Source organism: Micropterus salmoides, unplaced genomic scaffold, assembly GCF_014851395.1.
Source record: "Micropterus salmoides isolate LMB-PRFRI ecotype aquatic unplaced genomic scaffold, ASM1485139v1 Ms_hic_scaffold_6, whole genome shotgun sequence".
Lineage (NCBI taxonomy): Eukaryota > Metazoa > Chordata > Actinopteri > Centrarchiformes > Centrarchidae > Micropterus > Micropterus salmoides.
The window spans coordinates 12,845,334-12,873,269 of NW_024044348.1; the positions used below are offsets into that span (position 1 = coordinate 12,845,334).

General features: G+C 39.1%; 1 protein-coding gene across 2 annotated transcripts; it reads left to right on the forward strand.

Moving 5' to 3' along the window:
• LOC119890356 (immunoglobulin-like domain-containing receptor 2) lies at positions 1 to 26,691 on the forward strand. 2 transcript variants are annotated; one of them, XM_038701601.1, is made up of 10 exons: positions 1 to 174; positions 4,965 to 5,351; positions 10,324 to 10,443; positions 14,786 to 14,842; positions 17,460 to 17,606; positions 17,710 to 17,874; positions 18,275 to 18,403; positions 18,818 to 19,163; positions 20,121 to 20,865; positions 23,085 to 26,691. In XM_038701601.1, the coding sequence occupies exons 1-10, from the start codon at positions 57 to 59 to the stop codon at positions 23,118 to 23,120; spliced, it is 2,250 nt and encodes a 749-aa protein (XP_038557529.1). In that variant the 5' UTR covers positions 1 to 56; the 3' UTR covers positions 23,121 to 26,691. The 2 variants fall into 2 exon arrangements, with proteins under 2 accessions (XP_038557529.1, XP_038557530.1); XM_038701602.1 differs by lacking the exon at positions 14,786 to 14,842 and having other exon boundaries at positions 2 to 174.
• Positions 26,692 to 27,936: the final 1,245 nt, after the last annotated feature.

The window sequence follows — 27,936 nt, forward strand, 5'->3', positions numbered from 1 at the left end:
TGCTCGCGCGCTGCAGTCCCGTTAGCTGTCTGCGGGAGCCAACGCATCGTCCAGGGATGAGAGGAAAGAGAAAAGAAGACGACGTTCATCTGAAAACTTTAATGAAACTCACCTGCAGGATTTGGAAAATGTTTTTGATGCCGAAGTGGTGGATTTTTATCGTTTGTCTGACAGGTAAGAGAAGATGAACGGAAATAAAAGTTGGGATCCACTCTGAGAAAAGTCGCTCAACAGGTTGTTTAACTCAAACTTAAATTTGGACAGTAACAGTTAAGCTAACGTCACCACAACTAAGCTAACCTGCAGTGGTTTGTTAAGTCTTTACAGACGGATTAAGTATTTAGATTCAAACTGTTTCCCCCTATTGATAATTACATTATAAAAGCCGAGCATCAGTGATTTTTCTGAAGCAGAACAAGGTCGTTTCTATTCTGGCAATACTGCAACATTTTGCACAGAAAGGTATTAGAGTGTAGCTTGGTACTCTGGTCCGGTATGCTAACAGTGCTGCAGTAGACTATTAACTTAGTCATGTGTGAATGATCCAACAAGAAGCTTTGGCTGTTACGGATTAGGAGGTCTAACGTTAACTTCTGACAGATTTAAAAAGGTCCCTCAATGAAATGATAGTTTACCACTTCATTTAGTTTATAGATACAAAAAGACCTTTAAATAATTCTTTGAAATGATGAAATACATGCATGTGAAGTAACGTCGCAGGGGATTTGGATTCAGAACTGATCATGTATAAGTCAAGATATGGTTATAAAACTTCAGCACAATAAACAGACCAGATAGGAACAGAATACAGATAAGTTATTTGAAAATATATATACCGTAACGTACCAGACCAGGCTGCATAATTTTTTTTAACCCTACAAATCCAACAGGGTAGCTTCAATACTAATATTCTAGATTATAGCTGAAACGATTTGTTGAATAAGATATTAATAGCTCAACAAACGATGAACCTGATACTCTATTAATTATTTAAGTATTTTTCAAAGCAAAAACGATTTTTTTTAAATGAACTGGCCCCAGCTTCTAAAATAGGAATATGTTCTGGTTCGTATAGTCTTGTGTGATAGTAAACTGAATATGTTCTGAAATGATTATTCCCGCATGAAAGCAGACAAACCAACACAGCAAAACATTTAATGCTACACTCCAGTCTGACTAACTTTCTAAGCATGGCTCCTCTGTTCAATATTACAACAGTAACTATCTCCCCCCTCCTTCTCCTCTTCCTCCTGCTTTCATTTTCTCCTCTGGAGGTGGCTTCCTCTGAAAACTAATAAAGCCTGGATCGCCCCACAGCCTGTGATCCCAGGGAGACCAACCTCCTGACTTTTTTTGTTCCACTTCTTAGAAGTCAGAGTAATGTTCTTACTGAGGAATTTTATGTTTTAGTCAGCTTTACTCCTCTTGGTCTGAACAATGCTTCTTTTTTTCTTTCCAAAATCCACACCACTCCAGCCAAACTTTAATGTGAAACCAAATTGGCTTCAGGTGATGCACATGAGCCTTTAAACAAATACATACAGAAAACCAATTTACAACAATTCAAAACTGAGAAAATCTAAATCTCCTCAAATCTGTTATGATAGAACCAGCCAATGCGTGACATTTTGCTTAAAAAATTAATTAAATTATCAATCAATTATAAAAATAATCAACTAATCGATCAACTGACTAATTGTTTCAGCACTTGTTAGTAACTATGTTGGGGTCTGTGATGTTTTTTTATATAAAAAGTGTCAGTGTGTAAGTCTCTGCCAAAGCCTGTAAACAATGTTTCCAAACATAACAATGTGCTTGGTGTAGCTTGTTGGGTTCACTTGTCACCAGGCGAGGGTGTTAGCTGAGCTTCACTCTTTGTAACAGAAAGAAAACAAAACTCTTTTTACAGGCCTGGTCTGGATTAGGTGAAACAGCCTCCTTCTCATCCTTCACATCATCCCTGTTCACTGGTTCAGTTCAGTCACACCTCCCACTGCTTAGTCTGAGAAACACACACACAGCAGCATACACAGATGTTTCTGGGTGTGTGTGTGTGTGTGTGTGTGAGTGGGTGTATTTTTCTCACATCACCTCTCTAGTGTGTGTTGCTGTACAACTGCCGAGCTGGAGCTCCTGGTCATCATGTGACCCAGAGTCCTGCGGCTTCAGAAGCTCCATAACAACTTCGGGTCAGCTCAGCTCCCAGTCAGATTTCACTGAGCAGAAGCAACTCAAACAGTCTCAGCACAGCCTTGTTTTTGTACATTTATCTTGCCAAACTGCACAACTATTTATTTCATTCTATCTAAAATTAAACGAAAGTACTTTTAGTTAGTGTTCATCCAGACATATTTCAACTTTACTGAATCTCTTTTGGAAAAGGGTGATTTCACACAAATACACGAAAGGTATGCCCTCCATCGTGCAATGGTGGATTTGTCAGATACAGGTGCTGGTCATATAATTAGAATATCATCAAAAAGTTGATTTATTTCAGTAATTCGATTCAAAAAGTGAAACTTGGATATTATATTCATTCATTACATACAGACTGATATATTTCAAATGTTTATTTCATTTAATTGTGATGATTAAAACTGACAACTAATGAAAATCCCAAATAGTATCTCAGAAAATGAGAATATTACTTAAGACCAATACAAAAAAAGGATTTTTAGAAATGTTGGCCAACTGAAAAGTATGAACATGAAAAGTGTGAGCATGTACAGCACTCAATACTTAGTTGGGGCTCCTTTTGCCTGAATTACTGCAGCAATGCGGCGTGGCATGGAGTCTATCAGTCTGTGGCACTGCTCAGGTGTTATGAGAGCCTAGGTTGCTCTGATAGTGGCCTTCAGCTCTTTTGCATTGTTGGGTCTGGCGTATCGCATCTTCCTCTTCATAATACCCCATAGATTTCCTGTAGGGTTAAGGTCAGGCGAGTTTGCTGGCCAATTAAGAACAGGGATACCATGGTCCTTAAACCAGGTACTGGTAGTTTTGGCACTGTGTCCAGGTGCCAAGTCCTGCTGGAAAATGAAATCTGCATCTCCATAAAGTTGGTCAGCAGCAGGAAGCATGAAGTGCTTCCTGCTTCCTTGGACCTCAGAAAACACAGTGGACCAACACCAGCAGATGACATGGCACCCCAAACCATCACTGACTTTACACTGGACTTCAAGCAACGTGGATTCTGTACCTCTCCTCTCTTCCTCCAGACTCTGGGACCTTGATTTCCAAAGGAAATGCAAACTTTACTTTCATCAGAGAACATAACTTTGGACCACTCAGCAGCAGTCCAGTCCTTTTTGTCTTTAGCCCAGGCGAGACACTGAGGCTGTGTCTTGTTCAAGAGTGGCTTGACACAAGGAATGCGACAGCTGAAACCCATGTCTTGCATACGTCTGTGCGTGGTGGTTCTTGAAGCACTGACTCCAGCTGCAGTCCACTCTTTGTGAATCTCACCCACATTTTTAAATGGGTTTTGTTTCACAATCCTCTCCAGGGTGCGGTTATCCCTATGGCTTGTACACTTTTTTCTACCACATCTTTTCCTTCCCTTCGCCTCTCTCTTAATGTGCTTGGACACAGAGCTCTGTGAACAGCCAGCCTCTTTAGCAATGACCTTTTGTGTCTTGCCCTCCTTGTGCAAGGTGTCAATGGTCGTCTTTTGGACAGCTGTCAAGTCAGCAGTCTTCTCCATGATTGTGTTTCCTACAGAACTAGACTGAGAGACCATTTAAAGGCCTTTGCAGGTGTTTGAGTTAATTAGCTGATTAGAGTGTGGCACCAGGTGTCTTCAATATTGAACCTTTTCACAATATTCTAATTTTCTGAGATACTGATTTGGGGATTTTCATTAGTTGTCAGTTATAATAATCAAAATTAAAAGCAATGAACACTTGAAATATATCAGTCTGTGTGGAATGAATGTATACATTATACAAGTTTCACTTTTTGAATGGAATTACTGAAATAAATCAACTTTTTGATGATATTCTAATTATATGACCAGCACCAGTAGTTTTAAAGTGAGCAAACAAGAATAGGTGTCTCCTTAAACCTTGACTCAGCATCTGAATCATTGCGTGTTACTGTCTGCTGTTGTAATCCTTAAATCCCCCTCATTACACACTCCTAGTTATTACTGAAACATGTTTTTGGCTGCCAGAACTGGTTTGTCCAAGCCAGAGGTTGGTTAAAAAAAACTAGACAACTACACCCCCAACAACAAATTGCCATTTAAAGTATAGTGAGTTAACAACAGTATAAGCAGTTCCTGTTTGCAATGTATCCTGGGTCCATCCTTTTCACTTATGTTTTGCAATCTACATTTACAATCTCTTCCTGAGGTTTCTTCCATTTTCCCTGTTAAAAGGGCTTTTTTGGGAGGGGGACTTATTTTCAGATAAGTTTTCTATGATTTCTCAGCAGATTTATAGACCATTATTTGCAATGGACATCAGAGATAATGATATCCTCCGAAAGAAAAAAAAATGCAAATCCAAAGAACTAAAACGAAAAAGTATGAAAATGCTTCTGACCTCGTTTTTGTTTTAAAACTCTGGGGTAGCGTTTTAGTGCGGACAGACAGAGGCAGACACTCACATCTGGCTTCCTGATTGGGTCTTGCAAAGAAAAAACACAATGCTACTTTTGGTATTTTTATTAAAACACTTTGTACTGCAATAACAATTATAAACTTGTGCTGTGCATGTCACTGCATTTACTTTGTGACAACTCCCAGTCTGTTGTCCACCGCAATAGTCACTTTGTAGTCCCGTGTTACTTTCAGTAACAGTTCCACCTGTTGTTGGTCCATGTAGAAAATCTCTGGTGTGGTTCTTTGTCTGCCGGAGTAGTCAATTTTCTTCTTTGATGATTGTTATCACTAACGATTAACCTGTTTTCATAACAGATCCTTCTTTCACACTTAACCGACTCTTCTTAATTATCTCCCACAGATGTCCTTCCTCCCCGTTGCTCAGGGGTTCATGTAATTGTGAGAGATGAGAAGAGGTACGCTGTGCTGTTCCAGTCAGTGATTCTGCCGTGTCAGTACAACAGCGTGTCCACCCAGACCCCCGTGGTACAGTGGGTCTACAAGTCATACTGTCGCGACCGCACGCGGGATTCGTTTAACTTCCCCGACAACCTGGGTGGAGGCCTGGGAGGAGGTGGGGTCAAAGTTGGAACTGGAGGAGCCGGCGGTGGGTACGAGACGGGGATGACTGCGAGCTACCTCAACTGCGCGGACAGCAGCCGGACGGTCCGAACTGTGGCCTCCATTTCTGGCTCCTCAATCACACTGTCAGAGCACTACAAGAACAGAGACATCTCCATCATCAACAGTAAGACATCTTTTGCACTATTTGGTTCTATTTCTCTGTTGTCCATGCTGAAAATTATCTTTAATCTTCTCTTTTCAAATGACACAGCAGCCATGTAGCCAGGCCAACACATTTAGTTTAATGGTATAGGTTGAATTTTAACTCCCCAGCTTCAGATGGAACTTCAGTTCACCAGCTTGCAGTTTGCAAGATGTGCTGGAGAATTATTGAATCTAAATACTGTAGATTAAGCAGCTGGCCTGTCATATCACATTTCATTCAGTGTATCAAAATGTAAAAAAGTAAAATACACAACAGAGAAAAACAACAAAACAAAGAAATAAGACATTATGCAGCCCTTAGAGATGGTATCACAAAACTATGTTTTATTAAAATCTTTTGAGATCTGTTTAAAGATGGAGTCCTTCATGTTTTTGAAAAACTCTCCTCCCAATACAGGCTACCCACACTCACTTTTTCAAAAACCTCGAGGTTAGGCACTTTATCAATTCAGGATGGTCGTCCACAATTATTAGGACTCATACTCAGGAATATTTCAAATTATAGGACAGGAAATGCAGGTGGAAAATTGACCTTGAGTGTACTTTTGAAGAAGCAGAATGGGAAGCACTGTGTAATTAGGGCTGGGTGATAAAAGATAGAAGATAAAAACATTTCATATCATTTGATATCAATAATTATCACGAAAAATGTCAAATCATTATTTTTTTTCAAGTTTAAAGGCTGATTTTTTCCTCCTGAGTGAAAGTTGAAGAAACCAGATGGTTGGTTATGTGGTTAAACTTTTCTTAATGGTCAGAACATGACAAACACTTGATGCCAAACAGTGGATCACTTAACAAATCTGAGGTAGAACATTCAAAGCGATTCTGATGAAATCTTTTTTCAACAAATATGGTCAGTAAATGTTTTTTCAGTTTCTTTTCCTCAACAAAATAAATATCTTAGAAAAATTTATTGCTAATTTGTTCATGATTCAAACGAATTAAATCAAAGATTAATTGACGACATATTGAACACGTTATATTGTTATTGAGGAAAATTATATTGCAATAATTATCATTATTGTTTTATTGCCCAGCCCTATGTGGAATGGTAGTCAGTATTTCTCTTTAAATGCTAGACATAAAATTACAATGCAGTCATATCCATAGAATATACTATACCCCAGACAGGCTATCAAATAAAGCCCCAGTACTACCCAGTTCTGCCCAAGATATAAATCTTCTGCTGGATGGGATATATGTGTGTGGGGTCAGGAGGGGTGTGTGGTGGTGAGAGGGAGGGGTGGCGCGTATTTCTATATTATTTTGTACATTGTTGTGTTTGTTAGATCAAGGGCTGTTATGGTTTAAAACTAATAAAGAAATAAGACTAAGATTAAAGCAACATTAAAGTAACAACATAAATATTAACCCCTCCCCGAGTAGCACTATGAAAGGCTTTAGGTTTGAAAGACTCAAGTTGTGGGGCATCCACTTTATTTGGTGCATAAAAGAAAAAGTAGCTTCTCTGGTGCTTTTGTAAGAACCAGAGAAGTAATATATTGGTCCAAACCGATGTTCTTATTTCTTCTGCAGCCAAGCCTGGCAAGCGTTATGAAATCTATAAATCAGACCATTGGCCCACAGATTCCTGATTAAATGCCCAATGTAAAGTCAGAGAGATTCTGCATGCACGTACAGGAGGGGGAGAGGCAGGGTAGGCTTTACTGAAAACTTTTAGAGCGTTCAGAACAATCAGGTTACATAACTCAACAGTTATTTGCCAATTCTACAGTTTGGTATGAGCAGAAAAGAGCGTGATGTTGGAGAAGGGGAGGTTCATTCTGAGATCACTCAGTCAGAAATCACTGTGTTTCCCATTAATTAACGAGACCATGGCGGCCTGCCATAGTCTAATTTGCTCCGCCATAGTTTCAAAATGAACCGAAAAATATTTTTACATCTCATAATATATTACAGACCTGTAACGTTGTGTTTTGTGTGCGCTGCTCCGTGCTACTGTTAGCTTGCACGCTCAGACACTTTGGCCTCCGACTCGAGACAACCACTTTTATTTTGAGGTAACTACGGTAACGTTAATGGCCTGTTTCTGTCACTTGTTTGTGAGAAGGCGATTAAGCTAGCCATACCTACATTTGGAGTGCACACGTATTAAAGCCTTCATGGTAAATCCACTGTAATGGACCAGTGCGAGCTAACAGGCAGGTTAGAGACTTTATCCTGTCAGTTTCTCTCTTTACAAAGACAAGTGTTGCAGTATTAGAGTCCTACCTGAAGAGAGGCTGTGAAGTCTTCATTTTACACGATACGAGAACCACATACAACATTATTTCACATGTTCGGACACTGGTTAGACTTGAAGAATTTAGCGCAAGGATACACAATGCCCGGTTTTCAAAATAAGGTGTCTATACAGCATGGAAATAAGATCAATTGGATTATAGTCACAGAAAGTTTAAAACATATTACATGTGTGTATGATAGGTTATCATTCCCAAACTGATCTCAATAATAATCTTAATAAACTTAATAAATTAATTTATATTCTAAAACTTTTCACATATGTTTTATACATATGATTTTCTAACACTAATAAAAACAAATCTTTATCAAAAATGTTTATTGAACAGTTTTTTTTAACTGTCGCATATCAATTTCAATATTGACCTCAAAAAAATAGTAGCGGTCGGTTTTGCAGGACTCTGTCAGATGCCTTGATTTTAATCTCTGGGGTGTATATCACACATTGCAGTAATCAGTTCAACGTTTAGTGTTTTCTTTATCAAGATACTGAGTTAATATTAATAGTTGTTTCAGTTACAGCCCCACCTCCCCTGCAGTTTTAAAAATAGCAATGTACTAAATTATTTCTGTTTACTAACTAACTTGCCTGTTGTTCCCCTGTTTTAAGCATTGATGACATGTTGCTACATTTAAAAGAGTCAGACTATATGCTCAGAGTTACCAAAATTAAATCTCTCATGGCAGTAACCACAGGAATTCATGATTATGACATCCCCCTGTCCTCAGTTCTACATTTCCTTTCTGTCTTACCATCATGTCGTCGAAGGGACATTACTGTGTATACATGCATGTGTTGCATGAGAGGTAGCCTTGTTTGCAGGCCTCAGATTTATGGAGCTCTAACTCTGGCTGAAGAATCAAGCTTCTCTTCACCAGCCAGGAACACCGACAAAAGAAATAGGTTTTCACGCTGTCCTCCCATTCACCCTGACCTCTCACTCATTCCCTCTGATGTACTTCAATTTCACGCTTTTATGTTTTCCTTTCTAGATCTCTCCACATCCCACCATCCACACACACATTTCTCTCGGTGTAAGGCTTATCTTTCACTTTTCCTTTTCCCTTTCTCTGTCCCATTCCACCTCCTGTCCTGAAACAGGTCAGTTGTAATGTTGTAAATTGACAAAAAAAGTGAAAGCTTGAACTATGTTGCCTTTAGAGACGGCCAGTCATCCATACACATGTAATCCTATTCAGGGTCACAGGGAGGCTAGAGTCTGTCCCAGCATGCACTGGGCATGGCTAACACTTGCGTTCATGGTCGTTTTAAGTTGGCAGTCCATCTGACTTGTCTTTGGAGTTTGTGACAGTATTAGAATAAAAAACGGTATGCTGAATGAATGGAGGTGTCACTTTGTGAGACTGGTCACGGTGGTGCAGCCTGGTCAGCCTGTCTCTCCTCCCCTTTCCTTTGCTAACAGGAAAAGGATGTGAACTATACAACCTATTTCCTGTCTGCTGTATTTACATGTCTGTCCCTCTTACAGTGGAGTCAGCAGCACAGCATTGTCTCATGTGTTGGATTCCTGGGCCAAACTATATTTGAATTTACTTGCTTCCATAATTAGAAAAACATGAAAAATGACTAATGAAATGTAACTTTATGCATTATTCTGGGGGATCACAAATACACTATGTGACAAAGAGTAGTGGGGACTGTTCTCTACATCCGTTTGGGGCTGTTTTTCTGAGTTTGGTGTGGAAGAACTTGACTGGTCTACACAGATCCCTGACCTCAACCCCATTCAACACCTATGAGCCAGGCCTTGTCGCCTAACATCACTGGTTAACCTCGCTAGTCATTTAGTAGTAGATACCTGCAGCCAGGTTCCAAATCTTCTGAATAAGAGTTCATGCTGTTATAGCAGCATATTAATGCCCATGGTTTTGCAATGATATGTTCAACAATCACATGTAAGTCTTTAAAATGGATACCATAGAAATACAAACATTATGAATATGAAAGAATTTTCACTGGTTAATAATCCTTTTATCACCTTCATTTCCACTTTTTTTGTTTATGGTATTTTCATCCCCTGCAGCATGAAACAGAGGTCATGGCTCTACAGTTAGATTTCTTTTTTCAGGGCAGGCAAAAATTAAGGCGCGCTGTTTTTTTTATAAAGAAATAACATTATTGCATTTATTTTTACACATTTAAAATGAAACATGCAGTATGCATGAGATGGAGGGCAAACAGACTTAATTAGGACATTACTAGAGAATGTTTTAAAATAACATGTACTTGGGGACCTAACAAAGGTCAGTGTTGCATTGTGCTTCATGACTGCATCTCTTTTCAAACAGCATTAGAGGTTTTAGCATTTTATCCAATCTGAATCTGGTGTCAGTTTGCCTACATACTCTAATACTATAATTTCAAACCTATGACTGTTTCATAGTATTCAGTTACTAAATTACTAAAATAACTAAAACTAAAAATCTGTAGGTTGAGAAGACAGAATCAGTTTTGAGTAGCAGGATATTTAATGTTCACAACCTGTAGCTACAACCTGTCATTTAGAACTATAAAACATAGAACTATAAGAAAAGTGTATATATATATATATATACATAACAACAAATTATATTAAATGTTGATAAATATGTATTTAGGAGGATTGAGTTTCTCATTTTTAACCTCTTCCTTTTTTCTCATGCAGAGGCAGACTTGCGCATAGGAGAGGTCCAGTGGGGAGACAGTGGAGTTTACATCTGTAAAGTGGTTATATCTGATGATTTAGAGGGGCAGAACGAAGCCTCTGTGGAGCTGCTGGTTCTTGGTAAGCTGCCTCTACTTTCCCAACATGCCTGTTGTAAAGGATATTAGTCGTGAAATGTAAAAAGATGAGCCGAAGAGCTCAGTCACACTCTCTGTGATTATCTCCTCTGCGTCTCACTGACATCCATTAAAGCTCAAGCAACTTAGAAACTCAGTAATGTGTTACCAGTTTTGGTGTGAGCTTTGACCGGCTCTGGCAGATTCATCATTTTTGAACTTTGACCTGCAAATTTACACGGTAGACCAAATGACACAATGTGTTACTGAGGCCCGGATTTTAGCGGTGTCTCATCACCACTTTGTCCAATGTGACTTCCAAACAAACACAGCAGCATCTCTTTCATAGATATCCCACCACACACTGTTATCCACCATGTCCTATTTTACTACTGGGTGCAGGACTGAAGCCAAGTTTGACCAATCCTTTACTGTGCATGTAATTAATCATAGACACAAAAACACAAATACATCACTGTATAATGAATTTTTCTACAAGCTCTTGTTACATAACAAGGTCTTTATATGCTGACCTATTCATTGCCAACAGCACAATACAGACTTATTAATGAGCTGATTTATAACGAGTAGTGGCATTTCCTGGGCAGTCTTGCCTAACCTGTAACCATTGCATCAGCATTCACTCATACTGTATGTTACTGTATATGGCAAGTTTTTTAAAGTTGGTCACTGCAGAATAGTTATCGTTTGTTTGAGTCTTTAACATTTGCGCTAATATGCCATATGCTAATGTGTGTGTGTGTGTGTGTGTGTGTATGTGTGTCCCATGTTGTAATAGTATCTGCAATGTGTTTTATCTCTACAGTGTCAGTGTACTTGTCTGTGTTAAGTTACAAATGTTTCCATAGCACCGGCTGAGAGGCTATGTGGCTCCTGGTGCTGTAATTCACTGTGAGGCTGAACTTTTTCTTTGGCTGGCACTCAGAGACCTATGTGTATGCACAAAATACACACACACACACCCTTGCGCTCACAATTACACACACAATGTACAGGACAAAAAGCTGTTATAGTTTGCAAAGACTTCTGAATCCTGTTAAATGTTGTGTACGGCCATAATAAGTTACAGATAGTGATAGAAGATGTTGCAGCGTGAATTTGTAACACCGCATTAGAGACTCTAAATGTATCACATGATACAAAATGACAAATGACAAAATGTTGTCTTTCCTGGTCTTGGTGTGGTAAAATGGCAAGTGAGGCACTTGTTGGGTTTCCATAACAACAGTGGGGCCACAGCGAATGGTTTAGAGGGGATCTTTTGTCTTTTGAGCAAATGGCTTCACCGCAAATAAGACAGGGAAGATTTAATGATGTGGCGGAGGGACAGCAGAGCACAGTGATAAAAAAGATGGAGGTTGACACCTTGTGAGACACTCGACTGATGTGGAGGGAAGAACTCTGCTTCCCTCTCTTCTCCCCTTTTGAAGTTTATAGCTCAGAAGCAATCTTGATTATACAAAAGTTTGACAAAATGAAATGTACACGAGGCAGGAAATGTGCCATGTGTAAAGTGTTCCTCGATATTTCCATGCATGGTGTCAACTATCAGTGAATCCAATATAAAGCCAAATACCTACTATATGAGGCCAATACTGATATCAATATTTGAGAGCTATAAAAAATTCCAGGTGTTTTCTTTTTGTTGTACATAAACACAAATAGTTGTTGTTTTTAATTGTGACCGAGATATTAAGTGGGACATTTTACAATTTTAAAATAAACTTGACAGTGTTTTCTGATGGACAATCTTTGTAATTGTGACAATGATTCTAAAAGACCTTAAACCTCGTTTGGCATTTCTGCACTGCAATTTCTTGGTGGTTATCGGGCAACATACGGCAATATATCGGCTGGGCCAATTTAGCTTGATTGTCAGTCTCTGATGGTGAATCTGAACAAATGAACATGGATGAATGAACAAAGAACAGATTATAAAAATGGTGCGACCCATGATGAATGAATGAAGGAATGGATATCATGTGATCCATTTATCAAAACACACAAACTGTATAATCCATGAGTAGATATATTTATGAATAGATCTTTTTTGTTAAAATACTAATTTCCCCTCCAAGGTGGCCTAGAGCAATAAATGTATTATAAAGCTCTGTAGTTCACTGTGACTCCTGACTTCCCTGTTATTAACCGTTCGCTGACCCGTCAGACTTTTATCACGGCGCCGCCACTGTCTATTACTGCACTCAGGAGTAATATTGTCAAATTTGTTGGAAAAAGCTTTCTCAGAAAGAAGCAGACAGTTTTGCTGTTGCATTAAATATTTGATGGTTTTATTCAGGCTGTCAAACTAACTCAAACTAATGTGAAAAAAAAGAAAGATAGAAGCTAAGCCTACTGATCTCACAGTACAAGTGAACCACTGCATCCCCCAACGATTGAGACAAAAGACAACGATATCAAGGATCAACAATCATTAAAATGCAAAAGCAATAGGTTTATGTAAGGTTACATTAAGTAGTAAGTTAGCTGGCATTAGCTAACTAACATTACATTAGAAACAATCCACAACCTATATTTTTCTGGATTTATCTTAAGTTTTGGAAAGATAATAAATCGTACTTCTCCTTTCAACCTTTCTGGGTCTATTACAAGTTTCCCAGGAACAGCGTTTCACCAAATCTTGGAAAAATACAGCAAAAAAAAGCTAGAAAACAGCTCCTTTTGCATAGGAGTCAATGGAGTGCAACCATGAAAGTGTTGCACCTCAGTTAGAGCGAGTCTTATACTGCACTGTGATTGGCCAGCTGCGTATTCGGGGTGTGACTTAGCGAAGGGTCAGTTGAGGCCAAGCAGAAAGAGTTTCCTGATGGGGTTGAATGAAATGTGATAGATAATAGTAGACATTAAAGTAAGTTAATCGCTGGGCCCAGTTCCAAAGCAAGGGTTTTTTGAGCTCAACCATCGTGTAGGCTCACCTGCCCTTTACAAGTCATCTCTATAGGAGGAGTATAAATACACAAAATGGAAATGTCAGCACCTATACTAAGATTCAGCCGCTTCTTTATAAACTTAATAGGTATCTTTCTTTTTTCTAAATCCAGCAATGAACATGTTTAGCCTTCCAGAAAGAGACTAAGAGAGGTATGTGCACTGTCAGCTTGAGTCAGACCAAGATAGTACGGCCTGCTCTCTGTTTCTCCAGTCTTCATGCTCAGCACTCCTCTCCTCCTCTCTGCGTTAATCGTGTATCAACAGTAAAACACTACTATCTGCTCACATCACACTCATCTGCCGGCTGTTTCACTTTTCACAAAGCTTCAACTTACACGCTCACATGGATATTATACACACCCAAAAAAAACACAGAGGTGCACATTTTTGTACCAACTTGTGACACACTACCCCCTTATCCATCACCATAATGTTTCATTCAGACGTCAGCTGACCTTGTGCGGAGTCCTGTAAAGCTGTGTTTAAAGAAAAAATGAAGGGAGAAAGACATAATATCAGCAAGATACCAGGAACAACAACTGACAGGTGTGTTGGTTAGTAATAATGATGCTTTGATGATGTGAAGTACACATTTAAGTATGCATTCCTGTAGTAAATATCAGAATATCAACAGAAAACCCAGAAACATGCTTCAGCAGAAAGATGAATGAACAGTTTAGTTGAGGAAGCTAACACGTACGTGGCATACGGCCGCTGTCCTTAGCAACTTTTCCTGAATTGATAAGTGGGATGATTTGTCAAATTGGAGAGAGATTATTATTAGAGAGAAGTAATGGGTGCCCCTGGTCTCATCCAGGAGCCACTACTCAATTCATTATTCAGACAAAATTGAGACAAAGACAAATAAATAGTTTCAGGAACATATTGTTTCTCTGCAGTCTGTTTGCTTGCTCTGGACATGAGGAACATATTGTTTCTCTGCAGTCTGTTTGCTTGCTCTGGACATGAGGAACGTTCCCACCTGTGGTTTTTGCAGCTCTGCATGTAACATTACTCACAGCTCCTGCCTAATTTGTCACGTTATCGTCATGAGAATGATTCATGTTCCAGTCTGTCTTTTTTACCAGACAGCAGCTTTTACAAAATCACAAATCAGATGATTACTCTGCCTATCATTTGCTCTGATGTGGAGACTTTCTGGAACAAGACCAGGATGTCTTCTGGTGCATGCTGCTGTTGACCTGCCAACTCTCTTTATCTGTCTTTTTCTCATTCTTTCTCTGTATCTCTCTCTCTCTGTCTTCCCTCTCTCTTCACGCATGCTGCTGCTGCAATAACTTACTCTGAATCAGTCATTCCAATTTATATCAACACCATCTCCTCTCCTTACCTCCTGCTCTGTCTTTCTCCAGGTTTCTCAGGTGTGCCTGAAGATCTCCTGCCAGACTTTGATTTGAAGATTATGCCAGGTAGGGGCATAATGTATTCTCCCCCTCACCTGGTTCCTTTTCTTCATACTAACTTTACTTACTGCTCTAACCATGGGCTTAGGAACCATTTGGATGGTGATGGTAGAGGGGTAGGAAGTGTTTCCCAGGGACTTTTTTTTGGGCTCTGACATTTGGCACATGAGACTTGATCTGATAAAGAAAGGCAAACAAAAGGTTTACTATTTCCGCCATGTTTAATGGTTCCTATGCTAACGGCTCATAAACTATCTAACATATTCTGCTCTCACATCAGTAAACAACGCAACAGGTTTATTCAGCCATAAGGAGGATTTGACGGAGTTCAGTTCTGAGCCATTTTTAACCCAATGGATCGATCCACACCCGTCAGATAATGAATTGGCCGTCGCTCCTGCTAAGATGAGCTGTGCTGGGAAACAGCTATTATGGTCATTATGGTTATTTATGGTTGTGGTTAGCATGTCATCCCACATCATTTGGACACTACCCAGTAAAAACACAGTGATCAAGAGGGAGGGAGGTTTGTTTATGTCACATCACATTCCTGTAATACATGTTTAATTGTCACAGAGTTTGTGGGAAGTGATAAATGAATGGATGAATTGTGTGGAAGTAGCTCCCAAACTGACATGGTATGATTCACTGAATGGTTACTGCAAGCTTATCTCTGGTGTTAATGCAACATTAGTATGTGTTGTTGTCCACATCAACTCCCACAGTTCTGTGAAATGTCTAAATGTACTGTGTTAGCTACAATCCTGATGAGTGTGTGTGTGTTTTTGTAGGGGTTGTAATGGTTTCAAATGAGATCACATTACAAGCTAATTTGTTGTCACAGCCAAATCTTTAGTATCTTACAGAGCAGCTTAAACTGTCCTTTTCCTTCCTGTAGCAAAATCAGGTTTCCTGCTTGTCTGTGTGTGTGTGTGTGTGTGTGTGTGTGTGTTTAGGGAATGTTGTCTTGGGTTTTACATTGTTAAAGATTTCCTTATCTGCCCTCTCCTTCCCTTTCCTTTGTTTTGTCCCTATAGGCAGATAGGCCTACATGTACATGTACTACATGTCTGTTGTACTTGTTGTATTGCTCACTTCAGCACTCTAACACTTATATTTTGTTTTGCAACTCATATTCTGGTTAAGATTTCATTTGTTCTGATTTCTTACGCCTCAAGAAAAACATTTTGTTCCTAGAAAACAGGAATAAGTGAATAAAAACTCCCAATAATGACTCATAGCTTTAGTTTAGAATTCCTCACTGTGTTATGTACCACACTAACAACCTGTTTGTAGGCAAGGTACAGTATATACACTGAGGCAAGTCACAGTGCTTTGCAGAATAAAAATTACAGTAAAGGTAACAGTTTACAATTAAAAAGTACAGACAAGAAATCCACAACATAAAAAGATCGAAAGACACTGCAGATTAAAAAGCAAAAAGTAGGTTAAAAAGACATTTACAAGAAAATAAGGAACTACATAATGTTAAGGAAGAAATTATACCATTCAATTGAACCTTCAAGCAGCTTACATGCATTCAGAAACAAATATCTTATTGGTTATTATCTTGATTATCTTCTCTAGTTATTACAGTAATTTACTAAACTGGTCGCACTGTCCACCTATCAGAGATACCTGTCTTGTTATCAACTTACAAACACGTGTTAGGATATCTGTAGCACCCATGTTATAGTGGGAAGCCTGAGAGATTATATGAAGGTTGATTAAGAATAAATAATGTTGCTAACATTAAAAACATTGAAGTTCTCGCAACCCAAGTGAAATCTGATTAACAGTTTTACTATATATTCTACAGGTTCACAGCCCTGGAACAGCTCATTGGTTTTTATTAATTGTAATTAAGTAACTTTCTATCAGTTAACTAATCCCTAGTTAACTCATCATTTACTACTACTACTACTTCTACCTTTATGCCCATTTTTCTAGCTATGAATATCTCCTTCATTTCCATTCAACACTCTATTTTGAGACTGTCAACAGGGTAATCCAACAATTTTAGAATGAATCTTTTTATTTTTAAGTATGCTTTCATTATTTTCCAAACATGAGACTCAAATTAGGTAAAATTTGTATACAGCATACATTTGGGACCAAGGCTTTTAGTCTACATGTAATACAGACACAGTCAGTGTAAGCATGGACAGACTGTACAGAGGGAACGCAGGAAAAACACTCCTGAAATACAAATTCCACCATACAAATGCAGACTCCATCAATTGTACACCATTTAAAAGTCTTATGGGGTACTACTGCAAATGGGAAAACAGCTGTATAAAGCCTCTTGTGGCTCCAACGGGAGCTGTGTTGAAAATTAATAAAAAACATTTGCTGCTAATTGCATAATACACCTGAAGACAAGGAATAAGTATGATGGAATAAAAAAGACAATATCTCTGGTTTTGCTGCATCAGTTTGACGTTTTTTAACCATCATCATGAGTCCGACAAAGTTATATGGAGTGCAGTGCTAAATAATAGCAGCCATTTCCGAGCCAAGCATGAGACAGTAGTGATTTCATCGAATCACACTGTTCCTGTGTTAATATATGTTGGTACTTACAGTATTAATATGCAGGATTGTGTGTTGTGTGTACTTCCAGAGTGGGTGTTTGTGTCAGCAGTGGCGCTGGGCAGTGTCTTGTTCCTGCTGTTGGTTGGGATTTGTTGGTGTCAGTGTTGTCCTCACTCCTGCTGCTGCTACGTCAGCTGCTGGTGCTGCCCCGACACATGCTGCTGCCCTAGACACCGTGAGTATCAACACACACACACAGAGGTGCGAAGGCTAGTGCTCAAGACTTAAATGTATGTTTTTCTGGAAAATCTGAACGGGATTGTGTGTTGCTTTTGTAGTATATGAGGCAGGTAAGGGTATAAAGACAGGCACCTCCACCCCTCAACCTGCCTACCCTCCATACTTTGTCACTGGTGTCCCGACGATGGTCCCCATCGCTCCCCCCTCTTTAGTGGACAAGATGTCTTCTGTCCCCCCTTCAGATGGCAGCCTACTCACAGCAGGTGGGGTCTTACTTTTTATTTGCAAGTGAATCTGTGGTTTTAGTTGGGTTTTTTTTTTCACTTTAATTATTAAAAGACCACATTTTTTTAATCTTCTAGCATAATGAAGTTTATTCTGAACTGCCTTTTAATCATGCACTTAATGGGCTTGGAATAATCTGCAAGAATATTCAGTTCCTATTTTATTTTGCCATATGTGAATGATGTAAATAGATGTGTTTGCTCTCATTTAACTGCGTGTTAAATTTTGGATTCTGCAATTTTTAGCGAGAAACAATAGTAAGAGAATAAAATGGTAGAATATAAAACAGGCAAAACCACCAGTATAGTCCTCAATCCACAATAAACACAAAGACAAACAGAAGTTCTCCATGTTGATGGGTTAAGTGTGTATCTGCAGTGCCGATGCATGCTGTAGGGGTTCCCTACCGTGTGCCTTCACCTCAGGATCAGGACTCTCTCAGGGTGCTACAGTATGTAGAGAAACAACTGGCTCACTTCAACCCTTCCAGGTCCAACAGCCACCAGTGTAAGCTTCATAAACCCATTCTGTGGATTTAATCTGTCAGGATCTTCTATAGCATGTTGGTGCACTGCATGCTGCACTGTCTATACTGTTGACAGTGTCTTTTTTGGCTTCTTATTCTCTTGAGCTTATCTTGGCATGCCTCTCTGCACAAGCATCCTGCGTATTGAATTTCCTGTAGTTCAGATGTTCACAATAGCAGGTGTGCATGTCTACTTTCCTGAAAGAATACGTTTTAACGATGCTAACTCAAAAACATAGAGTAATCTCTTGAGGACTTTTTTCTTCTGCAGTATCTTCATTGTATTTCTCTCTTAAATTCTGTACTTCCTTCCTTAAAGTTGAATTTTCTGTTTAATTGTTTTTCTTTGTTCATTCGCTCTTTATTTATCTATTCCGTGATTTTGACCCATGCAGCCTGTAGCCTGTCCGAGCTGAGCTCCCTCCACGAGGGAGACACCGGTTTTCGCCAAACATACCGAAACATCCAGAAGAAAGCTCTCCCCGCAATCCCTGACCAAGACCCTCAGCCTGAAACCCACCACTTCCGTGACAACCGCATCCCACAGCTGCAGTGTTATCGTGACAATCCCCCTTCATCCCAACGATATCGCGATGACCCCAACTCAGAGCCCCGGTGCTGCCAGGATGAGTCTCATCCTCCGCGGCGATACAGCGATGATCCTCCGTCCTCCTCACAGTCGCGCAGGCTCGGACGAAATCAACGGCAACAGAATCACAGCGAGGAGGAAAACCACAACAGGTACAGATACTTGTTTGTGTGTATTTAAATGCACTAAAGAGACCAGGTTACTGTGAAGCCTTTAAAACTTCAATTAATAGCCGGGGCTTTTATTCGCTTATATGTCTGAAGTCTGTATTTGGGATAGGCGTCTATATTTGACAGACCTTTAATTACTTTACCACACCAGTAAATCTGAATGAAAAATACTTTGGTGATCATTGTTTCCGTAAAATGAACCAAATGACTGAATTTTGGAGAATCTAGCCGATCTAACGATGTGTCCATATAGTTTAAGCATTTATTTTGGGATGCACAATCCAAGCAGCTTAGAACTAGCTCAAGCAAGTGACCCGGTGGGCTTTAAGAGGTTTTATACATCCAAAGAACTTCTATAAAAACCAGACCAGATGTCTAATAGAGATCTGCCTTTAATTGTCAAAAACTGTAGTCACACTAGTAAAAGGGACAGGTTTGGGAGAGGCTTTAATTGACGTTTTAGGGCAGATGTAAACATGCAGCAGGTCAAGTCAGCCCAGCCTCAGTTGTTGCAAATGTGTCTGAATTTTCAACTTGCCAACTGCTTTAGACTTGTAGAGGCTACTTTTATTTGTTTCAGTTTGAATTGGGCTTAGGGAATTATGTTGAGTTTAAGTCTTGTCCTGCATAAAACAACAATTTGAAATCCAGTTACATTTATAAATGGCCAAGAAATTAACATTTTCCTGGAGAAATCCAGCTGGGGAAATCCCTTTCTTGATTACAGAAATGGGTTTCCCGTATACAGTACATGACGTTTAAGCAATCATCTTACTGGAGAAAGTCAGCTGTAACCCATTTACTTAAGTAAACAAACAGATTCTGTATATCTGCATAAACAATACTCACAGTTTTGTTCATCTTGTCTTGCTTCCTTTTCCCGTGTCACCTCCCTCTGTCTCTCTCTGTCCTCTCTTGGCCTTGTGTTGTGTTTTGCAGATGGAACCCTCGTTCAGAACATCTGCAGAGAAAGACATACCGTACGGCAGGACGAACTGGCTCACTGGATGAGCTGGAGGAGTTTGCTGCTTCTTACAAGCAAAGAGTAAGTCGAGGGGTAGAGAAAAGGGAAGAAGAAAGTGGAGACTATGAGATGGAGCTTCTGGAGTACAGACAGTATCCTTCCTACCGGGATGGTCCGCCTCAGCATTATCACAACGATGAAAATGAGCTTGGGGACAGCAGCGACCGTGAAGATCGTCCCAGACGAAACAAGAAAAACGGACTTATCATAAGTCCACTTCCTTCACCCAAAAAGAGGAGGGGCACTTGGGACAGCCAGCGTCCTGTCCCACCTCCTCCCAGAGTTAGTCCACCATCAACTTCTTCTCAAGAGAAGGACTATGATGGCACATTCCTGAACAGCCTGCTGGAGCGCAAGGCTAAGTTGCGAGGGGTCGACCAGGGGAAGAGTGGGGCCCGGGGTGAGGAAGATTCAGACACACCCTCGAAGGGCAGCTCGAAAAAGAGCAGCGGGGAATCTAGTCGTCACTGCAGCCGCTCGCCTAGTAACAGGCCTGAGGCAGATCCACTGCCTCCTTACTCAGAGATACAGCGCAAAACTGACAGGCCATCTCCACGGCCGCTCCCAGCAAACTCTCGCTCCCCTCAACCCGCTGCCCAGTCTCCTTCCCAGTGTCTGCCCAGTCGCAGAGAGGAACCTAGAGACAAGAACCGTAAAGTGGTGAGTTACATTTGAACCTTTAGGTTATAGTAGGGTTGTTTGCTGGTAACGCAAACCAACAGTGAGTAGAGCATGGATGTATTATAAGATTATCGATACACGACCCAAAGATGGCACATATTCAGTCAGTCAAGAATTAAATTAAAACCTCCATTTATCAAAAATTCATAAAAGAAAGATAATTGACCTTGTTTGCAGTTTGAGGTGTCCTGTCCTGCTTTTTGTGCCACAGCGTAATTTTTCACTGCAGAACTGTGAGTGGCCACTGGGAAAAATTGGAAGCAAGGCTGAGGGGCGGCGCTGTATCCAGGTCTTGTTACACATCCATGGAGTAGAACTTATGTAGCATCTTTTCTAGTTGTTGAAAACTAGTTATTGGTGTGTAATCGATGAAATTTTATAAAAATGTTAACACTAGGCTAACTTCAAAGTAATTAACAAGTGCCGTATTTTCCTGCTTTTAAGGCCGTCACCGCGGTTTTTTTGAGTCGACGTTATACAAAGTAGCCTACTACTGATGGAGAAAGTCACTGGAGGAGTCAGATTGAATGGAGTGACACTTAAATAAGGTGGAGAATGAAGTATAATTAAAACGATGAAATAAGAAACAAGCTACTACAAATAGTAAAAAAAATGCCCGCTAACACAGCCCCCCCACTACTTTCTCTTCAGTTCTCTTCACACGTACGTATCTCTTTTGCAAACACTTCAGCGTGCCCCACTTCTTTCCGTCTCTCTTTCCCTGTATATCTGCTCAGGTGACTTTCTCCATCAGCAGCAGGCTACGTGTAGTTGGAGTAGGAGGCATGTTGACGACGTAGCCTTTCAAAACAAAACGTGGTAGTAAATGAATGACATCTGCACTGCTGTGTTCACTGTCGCTTTACTTGGCCCATGCTTGTAAAATATCCACTTTGTTGCGACTTATAACGTAATAACTCTGTGTTTCTCTGATAAATGCTACAATGTGTTGCCAATAAACAGCATTGTCAAATTTTATATCTCTTGAAATTATCGGCATACCTCATAATACCAATATACCGCCTTAATGCCTCTTAACGGCTCTTAAGATGTGGTGGAAACTGGGAATGTGCCATAGGGACAAAGTTCCTGGAACTATTTGGCCAAAAAGGGCTGTATATGATCCTGTAGACATGAAGTGAGCCAAGAGAGGCAATCAACATATCCAAAATCGAAAAGAAAAGCATCCACTGTCTGAAAAATAGTATAATTGCCTAAAAACCAAAGTAATGCTTTAAGTTGGAGGTATATTTGTATATAAATGCTGTAAATGGGAAGTTCAATCAGGTTTATTTCATCTGTATCTTTAGTCAATCTTATCAGTGTCTGAACATTTAGATGGATGTATGATCCAAGATTACACAAAGTCTAATTGTCTTTTTAAGATGGTGCAAAATAATTTAACTTTTGGTTAATTAAGATATGTAGTGTGTCGTGGTTTGTACCTTGTGGCATTGTGACAGACAATCATCATGTGAGCTAGTATAGCAGGCATGTGTTATTGCTGTTTGCATTGCAGTACAGTTTGTCATCCTTTCCTGGCCCATAACCTCATTTGTAGGCCCCAAAATTTGAGTGATCCCTGCACTTAGACAGTTACGTTATCATGTGTATTGATTATTGCACACTCTGGAAGGAGTTCCAAATGGATTATACAGAAAAGATGATAAATCTCAAACCTGTTGTTATTAAAAGTTAGATTATATCAAACTCATATCAATGTGTCATCTTCCCCACGAGGCCTCAGGTCCGAGGTTGAGAAACTCTGACTTGTATAAACACAATTTGTAGGCCTAAAGTAAGTGTTGTTGTTATTGTACCTTTGACAGGTCAGGTTCAGATGCTACCACAATGAAAACTAGGTAGAATTCTCTGTTCTGTATCCTACTCTCCTTAACAATCATAACTGGTTGTCTCCTCCCTGACAAACCTGGGTCAAAAAGGTATTCAACATCAAATACTTCCTGCACAAGATTAATTAATTCACCAGGACTTCAATTAAATCTTATAAAAAATATTTAAAAAGAAGTTGAAATGCAGTTTGTCCCAGGTTGTACCTCACCATAATAACCCCGTTTGGCTAATGTTTACTATCTCTTTACTCTTCCATTCTACTGAAAAAGATATGTATTCATATTTTGCTGTAAACTCTCAGCTGTTTATTTTGATCACTAACACTTTATTTTTATCCTCACCAGAGCACTCTCCTCAGCCGGGATTCCCTCATCGTCTGATCGTCTGGAAGCCAGTGGAGCAGACTCTACGGGAACTGCATTTCAGCTGATAGAAATTACTTTGAGAGGACATTGCAAAAAATATGCAAAGTACAACTGACCGTGAAGGAACGCTGAATAAAGTGGACAACAGACACACTTTTACTTTCGAGACTGTCTCTGGGGTTTCTGCCTGTGACGTCCCTGAATGATGAAGTCATCACTATTCAGTTTCTGTCACCGCTTGCCTCATATATATCTCAGCTAGACTAACACTAAACTGTGGCTGGGTGTACGACCTGGACTGTCCCTCCCAGCAGAACACTGTTTGTCTCCCCTCGTCCCTTTAGAAAAGGCTCTGAAGCAGAGAGACTTGGTTTACGCTTTCAGCACAAAGAGCGTATTCATTTCCACTTGATGAGATATCTGCATTAAAATAGCACAGTTGTAGAATAGATGGTATATGACAACACCATTATTGTAAAGGACATATTGTAGCTCCAGTTGTTTGACAAAACACACACTGTTTCATTCATTAACATATTCAGAGACTAAAGCACCTAATTTTAATGTTAACTAAAGCTGGAAGTAGTAACCGACTTTACCAAATGTTGGTATGATGTGTAGAGGGGGTGGACGAAATAATGTAAACATGGATATGGCAGTAACTCTCAAAGCTGCACTGAGCAATATTTTAAATTGACAATAGATTAAATGTAATGCAAAATGTGTCAAATTATCACCCAACTCAGCAGTTCCTCTTAACTATAAGAGGGTTTAAGTGTCTTTCAGCTCATTGTTTTGGATTTGCGGCCTGCAACTTCACTATGTATGTTCATTGTCACTGCTGTCATCAACCTTGTATCGCTGTGTACCCTGTGTCAGCAGGCAGCTGTTTTTAGTTTAAAAAAAAGACAAAAACTCTAAAACACAACTGTACATTACAAGACACAAACGGCAGACAGACGCAGTTAGCTACAAGCTGGTGAACATAGTGGAGCATTTAGCAGCTAAAGAGACATATATTTCTCTCAGGGAGTTGTTGGGAGACCAAAACAGGGCTGAAATGAGAGTAAAGATTGGACTTATATTTCTCAGTTGGACAAATACGCCTTCAAATTAATAATAATGTTGCTCGTGTCTACTGGACGTTTCTACAGCTTCTTCTACTGACTCCATGTGGCCAGAAATATATTAATGTTGCTTTAGGTAACTAAGTCATACATGCAAATTAGCTGGGTAATATAAGGTTCAATTCTATGTAGCAACATTTATGAGCTAGAAAAGAAGCCTGGCAATCGATGTGATTTTTATTAGTATACTTTAAATGTTTTTAAAGCAACATAATATATGCCCAGACTGCAGGAGTGATCATCAGAAATGTATTCCAATTGGTCAAACATACAGTACGGTCCAAAGACTGAAAGCTACGTTAACAAAGTACTAAACTAACAAAGGTGGACTAATACTGCAGACTGCAGACCCAATATGAGAGATTTGTTACAGCATGTGCTGTAGGGATTTAGTTACAGTCCTTATTCATGAAGCCGAAACATTATTTTGTCTCCATCCTGTATGTAAGTGGTGCTTTTTGTCTTCTATTAAAACATGTTAGTTTGCACAAAGTAACTATTTTATCTTAGGGACTAAATCCTGAGGACATTTTGTATTTTTTGTAAACATTGAAGTGCCACTTGCCTTTAAAAAATTGTACTACAGTATCAAGATATTTTTTATGTAAACTTGATCTATTTATGTGTGTGTTGTGATATGGCCCTAGTAATTTGTAAAAGATTATGTTTGCTTTCCTGTGTGAGTGTGTACATAAGATTAAGTGTCTTTGATTTGATTACTGTTATTCAGCCTTATCTTATCTTAGCGATTCAACACACACACACACACACACACACACACACACACACACACACACACACACATATATATACACACCTCATTAGCCTACTGATTTTTTGAGTCTTATTAAGTTTTATTACTTATTTTGTTCTAACATTACACCATGCAGTATTTCATTATTACCGCCACCATGTTAGGTCGTTTCGTCTTCCGAAAAGTCTAATGTCAGTGTTTAGTTTTCTTCCATCGTGTTTGTGTTGTCTGGTACTGACAAGTGTGTTCATATGTGTGAGAGAGAGATGACTATACTTTTCTGTAAAGGAGACAATGTGTAATTGAGTGTGACTCATTGTCTTTGTTCATTGTTGTAATCAGAGACTGCCTGTCTTTGCTACACAGCTGTGTCAAAACTCGCAGTTCTGCCAGCTCAGCCACAGATTTCTGTGTCACCGTTATTTTGTCAATGACATAAATAATTTGTTACAACATTTAAAGTATCTGTTTATTAAAACGGCAAGATCCAGTTTGGTATAACACAAACCAAAAGTGTTCTCAGCAAATTAGCTTAGGAGAAAGAATGAAACCTAGGTTTTGTTAATTCAATTCAATACAATTCAATTTTATTTATGTAGCGCCAAATCACAACAACAGTTATCTCACAGCGCTTTCATGTTACAGCTTATTATTCTTTATTTTTCAACTGCATAGGTTCAAGAAGTCATGTCATACAGGCAGTGGTGTACATTTATTCAACTGCTGTACTGTACGTACAATTCTGATACCAAATGGGCTTGTTACTTGAAAAATGGCCCTAGGAGTATTACATTACTGGATTGTTATTACTATAAGCAGCATTTTACTGTACTTGGTTATGATGGGGAAGATTTTAACTGCTTTACGTAGTATTTACTAGTTACATTTAAAACAATGTATTATAAGTTTGTGATGGGAGGGATCGGTTGATACAGTGATCAGTCACAGCTTAAGAGTATGTCAGGAATGTTGTTGAGCAACTCCCTCCTGGGCTGCACAGAGCAGGGAAATATGACATCACCACACACCACAGAGTAAAAGGCTTGTTTGTGATTTTTCATGCACTTCCCTTACTGGTTTGTTGTGGACGAGGCTCCCCTGGAAACGTGATGCCAGTGAGCGCCAATCAGCATTTTTTAATCAATCTGATTTGGTGGGTTGCTGTTCACTCTCCGTCAAATCTGATCAAACCACAACCACACAGTCCCGATGAAGCAGATTAGCTGAGTTTTTCAGTTTCAAACTGTTAATAACAAACACCTAGTGATGTTACTTATTTAGTAATGAAAATGTTATAGAGAAATGCTTAAGGTAATTTAAGTAGAACCAATAATTGTAATAATACAGTGTAAAAGTTCTATACTACTGCACAGTAACTGAATATTTGATGCATTAATGTGTAAGCAACACAATATTGCAGCTGGTAAAGGATGAGCTAACATTTACTACTTTATATAGTGCTAGGAAGCTTAATCTATAATAATACATCATAATTTATTTGTTTATTATATTTTATATTTCTAATTTGAATCTGCAGAGTAAGTATTAACTAGCTATCAGATAAATGTTGAGTAAAAAGTATATTTGCCTGCGATGAGATCACACTTATGGCGCAAAGTGAATTGTGTTGACCTTGTGTGTGTGTTTTGCTGAAATATTCCCAGGGTTGATACAATGTATTCACAACATTAAACATTGTTAGTCGTGAATGTAGAGATGTGTCATTATTGGCAGGAGATAAATGATCAGTTGTTTGACAAGAACGTTGAATAGGGGGATATTGCAGCCTGTGATATATAGTAGTAAATAATGAGGCTACATGTGTAGATTAAGCTGTAATCTGTTTGGTTAGGGACACCAATTAAAGGTTTAATTTTGTCTTTAGGCTTTGTCTTTAATTAATAGTTGGACATTGGCCCCTTCTCTACTTTCAACAGAAGAACAGGACACAAGGGAGAACAAGTAGGAAACAGAGTTGATCTTGGCAGGAGTTTCCAGGAAAAATAAAAGCTCAGAAGGGCTGCAGGTGCAGAATGGGTGTGCTTAGAGGGGAAATCTTTGACCATTTGAAGCACTTCAGCACAACACACAAAAGTAGTCCCAATCGAATGCAGATGGGTTTAGATGTTTATGAAATAGGACATGTTTAAAAAGTATCTTTCCTCCAGACAATAAACTGATTGGTTTTAGGTGGAGTCCAGCTGAAACAGGAATTCTCATGAAGTTCCAGCTCAGATAAACACAATATTAGAATGACATCTACTGGTTTTAGTGCAGAGTTACAACCAGGTGTGGAATGAATAAAGAAAAACACTCTCAGTTGTTTCTAATAGTAACAATATTTTCCAGTGTCTCAACCAATACTTTTAATGTAGAGACCTAAGTGTGTTTAATTCCTGTTCTAACAAAATCAAATCAACAGGACAGGTTTGGGATTCTGATATAGGCTACTTTAACTTATAATGCGTTGATCTAACTGTCATACTGTTTAAATACAATGGTTTAAATTAATATAAATGAATTAACATGGTATCATAAAACCTGTGTATACAGATTTAAGCATTTTCCTGGTTTTTCCTTTATTTAGTTCTTTAGGAATAAATAGTCTATGACTCTTTCTATGTTTAGCATATATGACATTTCTATTATATTGCCTACATTTTCTTATTCACCTTTAATTTTTTCATAAAGTTTTTTATTTAAAATCGTGATTTTGAGCATGGCATGCATTAAGGTGTTTGGCCTTTTTTTTAAAGGCTAGTACAAGTGTCCCAGATTATCACATTGGGGCAGATTTCTTTTGCCACTAACATGTCTGGCATGTCTCCTCTGGTATGTGATAGGCTATCTACATTATTTCGTCTGGAATGGTTAGAAAACACCTTATGGATTTCAAAAAGGTCTAATGTGTTGATCAAATGATCTCGTATTAATTCGCAGAAGTCAAATT